The 14,030-nt window shown below is 40.7% G+C and overlaps 1 protein-coding gene across 1 annotated transcript; it reads left to right on the forward strand.

Moving 5' to 3' along the window:
* The first annotated feature begins 9,513 nt into the window (after positions 1-9,513).
* LOC125105581 (olfactory receptor 49) lies at positions 9,514-10,443 on the forward strand. Its single transcript, XM_047739167.1, has one exon. It carries the CDS (start codon positions 9,514-9,516, stop codon positions 10,441-10,443), a length of 930 nt encoding a protein of 309 aa, XP_047595123.1.
* The last annotated feature ends 3,587 nt before the right edge of the window (positions 10,444-14,030 follow it).

Below are 14,030 nucleotides of genomic sequence, written 5' to 3' on the forward strand. Positions count from 1 at the left end.
ACTCTGCTTCTCCTTTTCCCACTCCCCCTGCTTCTGTTACCTCTCTTGCTGTCTGTCTGTCTGTCTCTCTCTCTCTCTCTCTCTCTCCCCCTCTGTCAAATAAATAAATGAAATATATTTTTTTAAAATGTGTATTGCAAATAATGTAGTAAATACCATATAAAGTGAAATACACAATTTGACCTATTGAAGTTTGTTACTAAAATGTTCACTATGTTCATGAAGGAAAAAATAAAGACACGCTGGCAAATAAACAAACATTAAATAAAGAAATTAATTACTGTATTTATTCTTTCCAAAATAATTATTACACAAATGTCATGTTCAAGAAAATGTATTATGTGGCCTGGGATAAAAATTTAATCTATTTCTTTGAAAAATTTGAAATCTAATAAGGAAGATAGAAAGTACACAAATAACTATAATTCAGGATAGAAAATGATCTGTGTAAGAAAAAAAATCATGTGTCTCTCTTCCACAACAAATGTGAAAACCAGAAGGAAATGGATGATTTCCTAGAAAAAGAGCATTCACAAAAAACTAAAAAGAAATAGAAAAACATTTAATTAGATAATAATAAAAATCTTTACCAAAGAAGGATTTCAAAATGGGATTAAATACCTTCTATAAACCCAAAATCCATGTCCTTAACAACAAAAATAAACAACCCAATTCTACAAATGGCCAATACACACATGAAAAGGCATGTAACATCACTAATCATTAGGGAAATGCACGTCAAACTCACAATGAATTACTGCTTCATACTCATTAAGATGGCTCATATTTTATAAATGTTAAAAACAGAAAGTAACAAGTGTTGACAAGAAGGTAGAGAAATTAGAGCCCTTGTGCTTCGCTGATGGGAATGTTAAATGGTGCAGCTGCTGTGGAGAACACTATGGCAGTTCCTAAAAGATAAACGTAGATTTACTATACAACCCAGCCATTCACTTCTAGGTATATACCCAAAAGGACTAAAAGCAGGGACCCAAGCAGACATTTGTACATCTACATTTATAACAGCATTACACACAATAGTCAAAAATATGGGAACAACTCAAATGTCTGTTGATGAATGAATGTATCAGCAAAATGTGGTATATAGATAAGATGGAATGTTGTCTGCCTTAGAAAGGAATGAAGTTCTGTGCGCCTGGGTGGCTCAGTGGGTTAAGCCTCTGCCTTTGGCTCGGGTCATGATCTCAGGGTCCTGGGATCGAGCCCCACATCGGGCTTTCTGCTCAGTGGGGAGCCTGCTCACCCTCTCTCTCTCTCTGCCTGCCTCTCTGCCTACTTGTGATCTCTCTCTGTCAAATACATTTTTAAAAATCTTTAAAAAAAAAAAAAAAGGAATGAAATTCTGACACATGCTGCAATGTGGATGAACCTTGAAGACATTCTGCTAAGTGAAATAAGCCAGACACAAAAGTACAAATAATATATGATGCCACTTATGTGAGGTATCTGGAGTAGTCAAAATCATGGAGACAGAAGATAGAATGGTGGTCACCAGGGATTGGAGGTGAGTGTGGGAATGGAGAGTTATTATTGAATGGAAACAGAGTTTTGGTTTGGGCTGATGAAAAAGTTCTGGAGATGGGGAATGGTGATGATTGTGCAACACCATTAATGTACTTAATGCCACCGAATGGTACACTTTAAAATAGTTAAAATGGCAAATTTTATGTTCCATCTCTTTTAACACAGTAAGAAAAATACAGATTCCAGAACAGAACTATGTTGTCTTTGACTCCCCTCTTTCTCTCCTATCCTGCAGTCAATCTATCAACAAATTCTGTGAGTTATACTGCCAAAATACATACAGCACCCCACCACTTCTAACCATCAGCAGCACTACCATCTATGCCCACACCACCTTCCATTTTCTCTAGGTTCCCCACCCCCTACTTGCCACCACAGCCCCATCCTCATATCCCTGGAAGAGGGCAGGGGTAGAAAACACAAGTAAGGGGAAGGTGGGCTTGCACAGTTAAGGCAGATGAAGCCAAGAACGCACATCCTTTCCCTCTGAAGATTTCCCACCTGAAAGCGGCCTTAGGTGTTGGAAGGGTACCTTTTCACTTTCAGTGATGTTCAGAATTCTAACAATTATATAGGATTGGGCAATTTAAAAACCCCATTCTTTGGACTTGCACTGAATGGAGGACTTCTAAAATAATGAGGGGCCAGAAAATTCATCATACCTGTCCTGAATACCATCCAAGGGTCAAGGAAAAAATAACAGCGTGAACAGGTTTGAATGGGTATGCAGCAAGGGGTAGATGGAAAATGCATGCTACAAATAAGGGGTTATTATTCGTAAGATACAAAGACAAGCCACCGAATAGATAAATGAGCAAAGGATATGCAGAAGCATCTAACAGAAGAGCAACCCAAAGGGCCAGGAAATAAGTGAAAAGTCATTCAACCATATTAATAGTCAGGACAATTCAAATGAAAATAATAACCCTTTAGATGATTGCTGTATTTTTCATTTTTGTAAGTAATAATGGTGTTATCTTTACATTTTTAAAGAGTACTCTGGGGGCGCCTGGGTGGCTCAGTGGGTTAAAGCCTCTGCCTTCAGCTCAGGTCATGATCCCAGGGTCCTGGGATCGAGCCCCGCATCGGGCTCTCTGCTCAGCGGGGAGCCTGCTTCTTCCTCTCTCTCTCTCTGCCTGCCTCTCTGCCTACTTGTGATATCTCTCTCTGTCAAATAAATAAATAAATAAAATTTTAAAAAAAAAATAAAGAGTACTCTGGCTTTAATACTCTGAAATATTTACAGATGAAATTATATAATGTCTGGGATTTGCTTCACCATACTGTGCGAAAGGGGAAAGTAGCTGGTAGTCTAGGTGAGAAAAGGATGACCACGACCTGGTTATTGTCAAAGCTAGCTAATAAGTACGTGAAGATTCCTTGTATAATCTGTCTACTTCTGGAGATGTTTGAAATTTCCATAATAAAAGGTTAAAATGAAAAGATAACAGAAATGCTTCAAACGGGAGGGAATATGGCTATGACCTTGAGTAGTACCCATGGCAATGCAACAAGAAAAAATATGAGATGCTGCACAGGCAGAACCTCCTAGGGCTTGGGTACTGAAAAGGTAAAATATCACAGAGAAAAAACACAATGGAGAGCCCCAGGTATTGAGTCTAGGTAATTAGAAAGATGATATCACAGAAGCAGAGCAATAAGGAGAAAATCTGGCTTGGGAGGTTCAAAGTTGGATCTGTCTTAGACAACTCTATTGTGGGGACAGCAAATTTGGGACAAGCATGTTGACTGGGAAGAGGAACTCTTCAAAACAGTTTCCAGTGGCATTGGAATTGGTCCCTTTGTCCATTTCTCAAGTTCATTGTTTAGTATATAAGCAAAGAAAGCTGTCCAACAACTGGATTGTCATAAAACTGAGAAGAGAGTTGTCAGGATTTGTAAGCTTGTCCCTAACCACTCAGACAATGAAGTCTCTCTATTCAAATTCAGGAAGTGGCAAATACTGCTCTCTAAGAGTTTATATGAGAATTCTTGATGATGTAAACTAAGCTCAAGATTTAGAGTATAAGAAAGTTCAAAGTAGCTTTCATTAGCAGGGAGCTCAAGAACAAAGGTACATTAGATAAGATATCTATACCCAGATCACCCCGTATTATATGCCCCACCAGGACACCTCAAAAGTAAAAGCTAGGATCCTGAAGAGAACTGTATTCGTTATCTGCCGTTGCCGTTACTCTCCCTAAACTTGGCACCTTAAAACAACAAGCATTTATTAGCTCACAGTGTCTGAGTTAGGAATCAGGACATGACACAACTGTCCTTTCCTCTTTTGACCCTTTCCTCCAAGTTCTGTGGGCAGGGAGGTTTTGGAAAGACCCAGGCCAGCTCTGTGGGACTCAGCCTCAGTTTCACTCCCTGGTAGACCACATTCACCCTGGTGCTCCTTTGTAGTGACTAAACTTTTGCCCTATCCTGAAACGATGGCTTTTGTGCCCTGTCCTGGGAATTGGACCCTGGACTTAGAGTCAGTGCTTCTGTCCTGATCCTGAGGACCTGCCTATGCTTTCATCCACTGAGGATATGATTTCTCCTTAGTTCTCCTGACAGTTTATCCCCCAACCTCTCAAGAAACTATAGTCAAACTCCTAAACTACCAACTAGCCAAAAACTTCTGACACCGGCAGATAGACTTCCCAGATATCAATGGGCTGCAGTCTACCCAGACCACCAACGATTCCCTCCTCAAGGATCCTCTTTCTGTGTTCTGCCTACCTAGCGAAGCCTGATCTTTTTCAATATTTTATCCTCTGACCATAGTTCCTTTGATCATGCCTTCAATCTACATTTGCCTGCCATTATTTTTTTTCCTAAACAAGTTACTCTTCATCAAAAATAGTGAAGATTTTTCTATGTGATTTCTCCTCCGTCCCCAACAATAAGTCCCTTCATCTCTTTTCCTTTTCTTCTTGCCTGCTCCAATTTCTTCTTCCTACCATCCCCCAGAGTGACAACTTTTTAAAGCATAACAAAATTGTGTCACTTCTCTGCTGAAGACCTTCCAGTAGCTTTCAATTGCACTTGGAATGCATCATCCTCCTTGCAGGCCAGGTCTTCAGGGCTCTGCAAATTTTGAACCCAGCACAACACTCCAACCAAATCTCACAACACCATCACTCTCTTCCTGACTCACTGGGCCTCTTGCTGTGCTTCGGGAACACCAGCTTTTAGCCATATCATGGCTTTGAAATACTCTGTTCTCTTTGCCTGGAAACTTTCATGACCAGTCACCTGGGCAACCCTGATTCTGCCTTCATGTCTGAGCTACAGTCATACTTTCTCGGCCATGCTTTTCCTGGCATTCATCTAAGACAGGTCTCACCTGGTTTTCTCTCCTCAAACACCCACTCTATACATTCACAGTCCTGACAATGTCTTGTTAGTGCATATATATTAACATGTGTTCCTCTTCTGAGTGTTAGTGTGAGAAAAAGACTAATTTCCCAGTTCCAGGAGAGTAAGTCAGGCTCTTTTTCTTTCAGATGAGGAGCCCTTTACCCAGAAACAAAGATTCACATAATAAGGATAAAACCATTGTCAGGGAAGAAAAGGGAATTCCATGGAAGAAAAGGGAGTAAGTCTAGTCACAGAGGGAGTCGGTGTTCTCATCTCTCACCGTGCCTGGCAGGTGCCCAATGTGGATGATCACCATTCAAAAGCTGCAAGGCTTAAAAAAGCCCTTTCTGATCTGGCCAGAGAAGGAATAAAATTTCGATAAGCAGATCCAGCAGGTACAGTGTGTACCACGTTCACTCTTTACCCTCAGATGTCCAGCTGTCTGGGCCTCCTTCTTATGGGTCAGCGGTATAGTCTGCCTCTTACCGCCTGGAAAGGTGACTCCACAAGCAGTTCACATGACATCTAAGTGTTTAGGGAGCAGTTCACCAACACTGGCCATCCTACCACATCAAGAACAGCCAGTTTCTCAGGAGAGAGAAACCATAGTCAAATTAACTCACTTGGCCATTTAAAAACAGAGAGCAGCTGAAAGTGAGTCACTCATTTGCCTTTCCAAACACACCATTGGCTCCTAAAATCATACTACTCACTGCAGTCAACTTACATCAGCCAGTTTTATCCACTTAGTGGTAGTGTGGTGACCAAAGAAAGAAGGTGGGATTACATAGTAGTTGTCACTTGAATGGGTCAAAAGCCAAGTTGGGGACTATGTCCTAAGATCCTCTTACCAAGACTCTCCCAGTGAAAAGTAAGTTCCATGGGGACTAGGAGCATGTTTCTTTCACTTACCACTCATAGTCATCCTCACTGCATAGCACAGTGCTTGTCACATAGTAGGTGCTCAGTGAACATGTGTTGAATGAAGGATTAATTAATTAATGAAAAGTTTTCATCCCCCACACTCCAACTCATCCTTCAGGTCTCAGGTTTATAGAACTCCATCAGGTGTTTATAGAACACCTTCCCTTGTCCTTCAGTCTAGCTCAGGATGTCCTATGAGCTCTCCTTCAAGACACTTGTCACCATAGTAATTAACCACTTGTGTGATTGCTTAATGTCTTTGGTCCCCACAAGGCTCTGCCTGTACATCTCTGGCATCTAGACGTTACTTGTCACACATGAAGCACTCAGCAAGAATTTCTTGAATGTTTTGATAGCTGAACTTCTTTGTTATAATTAAACATCGTGAGGAGTTTTGAGTTTCTCAGCCAGAAAAAAGTAAAGTCTCCATCTCAAATTTGAAGGAAGTTAGAGGTAAGGGACCTTCCTAACTCCCTAATACCAGCGATGGTAATGAATCTCAGGGGAAGCACAGCTTCGCCCTGCAAAAGAAGAGAGGGACTCTCTAGATTGGTTAAGTTTGAGCTGTGTACCTTGTATATCTCTGAGCCCCATGGAGACCAAACAGAACCTCAAGCAGCCCCGGCCCGATGCCACCTCCACAGAGACAAGACGTCTGCCGCTAATTGTTTACCCCAGAATCCTCTATGGGCACCATGACCCTGGAAAGGCATGTACCATTAGCCAGAAGCCTCTTAAGCCCAACTGAAGATGAGTCATATGAATCTGCACCAGTTGACGTTTGTCTTTGCCTTAGTTTAGGAGGGATGGGTAAATAATTAATTGTGTGTCTACATCCATTTCCCCAGGAAGGTGGCCCAGCAGAGGTACTGTGATAGGGCAGAAGCAATAGAAACTTCCTGAAAACTGGTGAACCCAGAAGTTCTGGGGAATACCCAAGATCGCTCATTTCTGAGGAGGTCTGGGGATGTGTCGGTGACAAAGGAGTTGGGGAGCATTTCATAAGGAAGACTTGTTGTTGGAAAACATAGAGGTTTGTGACACATGCACTACAAAGAGGACAGGACATGCCTATGTCCATGACCTGCAGATCATGTTACAGCTCTGGAGCTTCCTTCACTTTGAATCTCTGGTGAGTCCCCCGAAGAGGTGTGTTCCTCAGGCGACATTGTAGAGCCTGGAGTTTCCTGTGAAAACCAGGGGTCTCCATCATCGCAAGTGCCTTGTGAAGACAAACTGAGCGCCTCACCTGGTAGCTAGTAGGTAACCTGCATTGATGCATTTTGGGAATGGGGAAAGGGGAATCTGATAGTTCTGGACGCTCTGCCTAGAAACCTGTCATCTGTCTGCCGGTGCCACTGGCAGGCTATGGCCCATTTGATTTTTTTCATCATTCTCAGTATTCTGACTCAGATCCAGCTGTTGAGTCACAGAATCTCTAAAGCTTTTTCTCACTGTTTTCATAGACAGTCATTTGTTTCCCATTTGTCTCTCCCAAAGTGCTCTGCCCATCTCTTAACACAAGTGGTCTCACTGTGCTGGCTTCTCTTACGAGTTTGAACTGGAGTTATTTTATAAGCAATAATTAAAAGGGGAAAGACAAATCATCCACAATCCTCCCATCCTTACTGGTGATCATGTTAATTTTTTTAATTTTATTTTTTATAAACATATAATATATTTTTATCCCCAGGGGTACAGGTCTGTGAATCGCCAGGTTTACACACTTCACAGCACTCACCATAGCACATACCCTCCCCAATGTCCATAACCCCACCCCCCCATCCCCCTCCCCCCATCAACTCTCAGTTTGTTTTGTGAGATTAAGAGTCACTTATGGTTTGTCTCCCTCCCAATCCCATCTTGTTTCATTTACTCTTCCCCTACCCCCTTAACCCCCCATGTTGCATCTCCTCTCCCTCATATCAGGGAGATCATATGATAGTTGTCTTTCTCCGATTGACTTATTTCGCTGAGCATGATACCCTCTAGTTCGAGATCATGTTAATTTTTAAATGTTCTCATCCAGTCCTTCTCCATCAAAATACATATGTCACATAGCTATAAAGTAGTGTGTTACCACTTTTCTGCTGCAATCTTATCACATTATCCTGCTCCCTATAGAAGCTTGCCTTAACCTGTCAAATCTTTAAAAAAACAACCAATGGCAAGGTTGCCTAGTTCTTTACCCAGACCTCCATAGACAGTATTAAACAATGTAAAAACCAGAAATAACAATCATTTAAAATAAGCCATTTAAAAATTATTTAAAACAAACATTTGAACTTGAAACTGGCCAATAAACAATTCTGAATATCATCATTAATTGTTATTATCTGTGTTATTATATTTAGGATATTATCCCAAAATATTAAACATGATGCCACATCTACAAATATATGCTCTCTTCCTCACTATATATCAGTTTCAAAGCACATGCTTCCCTCCCAATGTATCAATCAAATAATATAATAACAAGAAGTCTGTAATAAATTGACAAAAATTTCTTACAGTAATATGTCAGAAGGAAAGAGAAGCAAAATACATCATCTATGAGCATAGTAGGTAAAACAATAAACACTAGATAAGAACAGAAAAAAAGAAATAGAAATAGAAATAATAGAAATTAATAGAAATTTTAAAAAATAGAAATAAATCAAAATGTGCATAAAAGTGCCTCTGTGGGGCTACATGTAATTCTTTTATTCCACTTCTCTGTGTTTCCTAAACTTTCTAGAATGAGCTGACAATGCCTTCATATTTTTTTAACTTTTTGTTTAAATACTTATGGCCCCAAATCCCAGTGTCTTTTCTCCAATTTGACTGTGATTTCCTCTTATTGTCCTACTAGAGTTTCAGTCACAAAGGGAGAAATTCAAATAACTAACATTACACAGCTGCTTGCTCTGTGGCTAGCCTTGTGCTAAGTGTTGGGTATGCATCATTCATTTAAGCTCTGGGAGAACTCTTTACAAATATGCTGTTATTGTTCCTATCAAGAAAAAGTTTTGGTGGGGTAGATAACCGGTCCTAGACAAGTTAGTGAATGATGGAGCTCAGGTGCAATCACCATCTCTAACTTAAATGCCTTTTGTAACAAGCTCTAGAGTAATTATTCCATCAGTGTTTTCTATAAAAGTCTTTGATCCATTGGACACAGGAACTGCAGAGGGATTTGTTTTAATACACTTGAGAGGCCCCTTGTACATTTGGGTGAATATGAAAAGAACCATCATCTAATCTAAAAGAAAAGAATGAAAGGAGCTTAATACAGAGTTTCCTAGCGAGGAGTCTGCTTCTCTCTCTGATCCTCTCCCCTCTCATGCTCTCTCTTTCATTCTCTCTCTCAAATAAATAAATAACATTTTTTAAAAAGAAAGAAAGAAACACAAGAAATGAAAAAGAATTGGTAAAGGCAATACTTTCCCCCAGAGAATCCCAGAAAATTGATTTAAATTGGGTCAGAATACGTGTGACTTGAGGCTAACTCAATGAGGAATCTGGACAACAAGCATGAGAAGGCTGAGAAAGGGACTGATAGATCCAAAAAAACAAAAGGACTCCTTCAGCTGAAAACAGAACACTCATCCCTCTTTCCTTTCAGTTCCAAGTGCCCTCAGATACCCAGAACACCACAAAACTGATGCTGCACACCTCTGATTGGCCACCCCCAGCGATGTCAGAGGAGCCATGAGGAACCACACCACTGTCACTGACTTTGTCCTGCTGGGGCTCTCAGATGCCTGTGAGCTACAGATGCTCATCTTCCTGGGGCTGCTCCTGACCTACCTCCTCACTCTGCTGGGGAACCTCCTCATTGTGGGCATCACCCTTATGGACAGGCGCCTCCACACCCCGATGTACTACTTCCTCCGCAACTTTGCTGTCCTGGAGATCTGGTTCACCTCAGTCATCTTCCCCAAGATGCTAACCAACATCCTGACTGGATACAAGACCATTTCCCTCCTTGGCTGTTTCCTACAAAGTTTTCTCTATTTCTTCCTGGGCACCACCGAGTTCTTCCTACTGGCAGTGATGTCCTTTGACAGGTATGTGGCCATATGTAACCCCTTGCGTTATGCCACCATCATGAGCACAAGGGTCTGTGTCCAGCTAGTTCTTTGTTCATGGATGACAGGATTCCTTCTCATCATCTTTCCAAGTTTCATCACTTTTCAACAGCCATTCTGTGGCCCCAATGTCATTAATCATTTCTTCTGTGACAACTTCCCACTCCTGGAGCTCATATGTGCAGACACGAGTCTGATAGAGCTCCTGGGCTTTATTACGGCCAACGTCAATTTACTGGGCACGTTGTCCGTGACGGCCACCTGCTATGGCCACATCCTCCACACCATCCTGCGCATCCCCTCAGCCAAGGAGAGGCAGAAAGCCTTCTCAACCTGCTCCTCCCACATCATTGTCGTGTCTCTCTTCTATGGCAGCTGCATCTTCATGTACGTCCGGTCAGGGAAGGGCAATGAGGGAGAGGACAAAAACAAGGTGGTAGCCTTGCTCAACACTGTGGTGACCCCGATGCTCAATCCCTTCATCTACACTCTGAGGAACAAACAGGTGAAGCAGGTGTTTAGAGAGCGCATGAGCAAGCTCCTCTCATAAAAATGAGCTGGGCCTGAGAGAGGGCAAGTTTATCTCCTTGCCTAAACCTCTATAAAGGCAGTCTTGTCCTGATCCCCATGAACTACCTCCTTCTTGACAGTTTTTACCATGTGCTGTAATCTACAGTGGTTTCTCACACATATTATTGGCTCATGCAATCTCAGAGCGTACAGAAAATTCAGTATCCACTGCTACATTGGTATGTGTTCATGCTTCTGACCCTGAGCTTTATCTGAGTTTCTCAGTTTTGTCTCATTTTAAGTTATAACAATAAACAGGGGTGCCTGGATGGCTCAGTTGGTTGAGCAGTTGACTCAACTTCAGCTCTGGTCATGATCTCAGGGTCATGAGATCAAGCCCCAAGTTCAGCTTTGCACTGAGTGCATAGTCTGCTTGAGATTCTCTCCCACCCCCTTCCTCCCCACCCTGCTCGCACACTCTCTCTCTCTCTCTCAAATAAATAGATAATATTTTTAAAAAGTTATAATGACAAAGAGCAACCATCTTCACTAGAACCTTTCATAACTGATAAAAAGATCCTCAACAAGAATATACTCATGAGGGGTACCTGGATGACTCAGTTGGTTTAGCGACTGCCTTTGGCTCAGGTCACGATCCTGGAGTCCTGGGATCGAGTCCCACATTGGGCTCCCTTCTCAGCCGGGAGTCTGCTTTTCCCTCTGAAACTCTCCCCTCTCATGCTCTCTCTCTCTCTCACTCTCTCTCAAGTAAATAAATAAAATATTTTTTAAAAAAAGAATATATTGATGATAAACTTCAGAAGTAAGACATATATGGAAAACTTGGATATGTGAAATATCCAAGACATAATAAAGTGAAGAAAGTATCAGGTATAAGGGGCACCTGAGTGACTCAGTCGGTTGAGTGTCTGCCTTCAGCTCAGGTCATGAACCCAAGGCCCTGAAAGCCGGTCCTACATCAAGCTCCCTGCTCAGTGGGGATCCTGCTTCTCCGTCTCTCTCTACCCTTCCCCCAACCTGGTACTCTCTCTCTCTCTGCTCCCTCATTCTCTCAAATAAATAAATAAATAATATCTTTTAAAAAAAAGAAAGTAGGGGTGCCTGGGTGGCTCAGTCGTTGGACATCTGCCTTCAGCTGGGGTCCTGATCCCAGGATCCTGGGATCAAGCCCCACTTCGGGCTCCCTGCTCAGTGGGAACCCTGCTGTCCCTCTCCCACTCCCTCTGCTTGAGTTCCCTCTCTCATTGTGTCTCTCTGTCAAATAAATAAATAAAATCTCTTTAAAAAAAAAAGAAGTATCAGGTATTAAAACACTAAATCAAGGTGTGCCTGGGTGGCTTAGTCATTAACCATCTGCCTTCAGCTCAGGTCATGGTCCCAGGGTCTTAGGATCAAGCCCTGTGTCCACTCCCTGCTCAGCAGAAAGTCTGCTTCTCCCTCTCCCACTTCCTGTGCTTGTGTTCCTTCTCTCACTGTGTATCTTTCTGTTAAATAAATAAATAAAATCTTTTTTTAAAAAAACATGAAATCAAGAACTAACAAATAGAAAAATCAAACTCTATATAAAATCTGAAAAGATAATACAATACACATAAGGATCTAATAAATGATTAAGTAGGCTTTCTAATCAGTTTAAAAAAAAAAGGAGTTCAAATCAATAAATGATGTCAAGACTATTGGCTAACCAGGTAGAAACTTTCCTTTCAGAAAGATTAGAATTAGTACTTGGTTGGTTGGTTGGGGAAGACGGGGAAGTTAAAGCAGAAGAATAATTTAAAAGTGATACACACCAGGGGCACCTGGGTGGCTCAGTGGGTTAAAGCCTCTGCCTTCGGCTCAGGTCATGATCCCAGGGTCCTGGGATCGAGCCCCACATCGGGCTCTCTGCTCCGCGGGGAGCCTGCTTCCTCCTCTCTCTCTCTCTGCCTGCCTCTCTGCCTACTTGTGATCTCTGTCTGTCAAATAAATAAATAAAATCTTTAATAAAAAAAAAGTGATACACACCTTAAGTACTTATTTGAAATTAAGCCTATAAGCAAATATGTATTCACTAATCTAAAAATATCCTTTTCTATGAGAATGAGTGTGATGTTGTTGTAGTCTTTCTTATTTAAACCACATTCATTATGCAACCTCTCTAATTATCAGGATTTGTTTCAGTAATACAAAAGTCTCAAAGATGCTTGGGAAACTATCTGAGAACAGAATTCTAGAACTTTTGTTTTATGTTTGTTTGCCAGTCTTCACAGTTCTTGCCCACACCTCAATCAACCACATTTTTTCATTATTTGGCTCTATGGAATCTGTTGAAAGGAATCAACTTGGTTTTCATAGAGACAGCTTTGTTTTTATACTCATATTTCATCGGTTTATCTTTATTTAGTGAATATATGTGAATATAATAACAAGTCTAATTATCAAATCAGGATTTGGAAACAAACAACTGATTCTTGGTACAAACCAGTTGGTGGGTACTACACAAGTCTACTAGCTGCAAAGCGAGTAGGTACAAGGCATGTTGTGGACATCAATCATTTTGAGAAGCAGTAGATTCTGAGAGATTGGAAGCCCCTCAAAAAGTACTGGAAGCCTAATACCTAGGTTGAGATCCCAGATAGCTATTGAATCTTGATTAAGCAATACTCCTTTGTATCTCAGTTTTATATATGGATAGTATAGATAGATATATGTATAATATTTAAGGTAGTGTCTACCTCATAGAATCCTTATAAACATTAATGCATTAGATTTGTAATAATGCTTAGCACAGGGCTTGGTGCAGACCAAGTACACATTAAAAAACAGGTTTTATGTTTTACTGAAGGAATAAGTTGAATAAATGAAGGCAAATTAGCATCTTGAAGCATCTTGAAGAAAAAGTGAAGTTAGACCTTAAATTCCAGTAAGTTCAAAATGAATCAAATAGATAAATATAAACCATGAAAACGTTAAAAAAGAAAATATAAGTAAAAGTTGTCTTATTAAAGATATGGAGGGAGTTTTTTAATGAAAGAAACATAAAAAAAGTTTATAAACTTGGTTATTGAAAATTTTTAGACTTCTTCAGAAAAAAAAAACCTGTAAATGATATAATAACCATATGTGCTTTCTACTGCCTGGCATCCATTCTTCATTCTTAAAATTAAAGGATTCTGATTTTCCTCCTCCCATTCTCAGTCCATGTAGCTAAGATGATGCTGACTTCATCCCCCAACCAATCAGAGCACGGCCATCTTATCAGCTATCGCTACACGACTAAAATCAGTCCAGTGAAATCAAATGAGTCTCAATTCAGAGATAGAGGAACTGATGGAAGAGAAACTCTCTCTTCTGGACTTGAAGGTAGAAGAATGCAGGAAAAAAAGAGAAGACACAAATTACCAGTAAGGGAGTAACAAATAAGAGAGTGGACACCGCTATGGATACTATATGCATTAAAAGGTAATAAGGGAATATTATGAACAAGTCTGTGTCAACTTATATGACAACTTAGATGGAATGGATAAATTTCTTGGGAGACACAAACTACCAAAGCTCAACCAAAATATAATAGATAACTTCAATAATCCTATGTCTTTTTAAAAAATTGCATTTGTAATTTAAAAA

The sequence above is a fragment of the Lutra lutra genome, chromosome 7 (assembly GCF_902655055.1).
Source record: "Lutra lutra chromosome 7, mLutLut1.2, whole genome shotgun sequence".
NCBI classification, from domain to species: Eukaryota; Metazoa; Chordata; class Mammalia; order Carnivora; family Mustelidae; genus Lutra; species Lutra lutra.

What these genes read in the sequence shown, in the direction of transcription:
- LOC125105581 (XM_047739167.1), top strand. Translation starts at nt 9,514, where the DNA reads ATGAGGAACCACACCACTGTCACTGACTTTGTCCTGCTGGGGCTCTCA.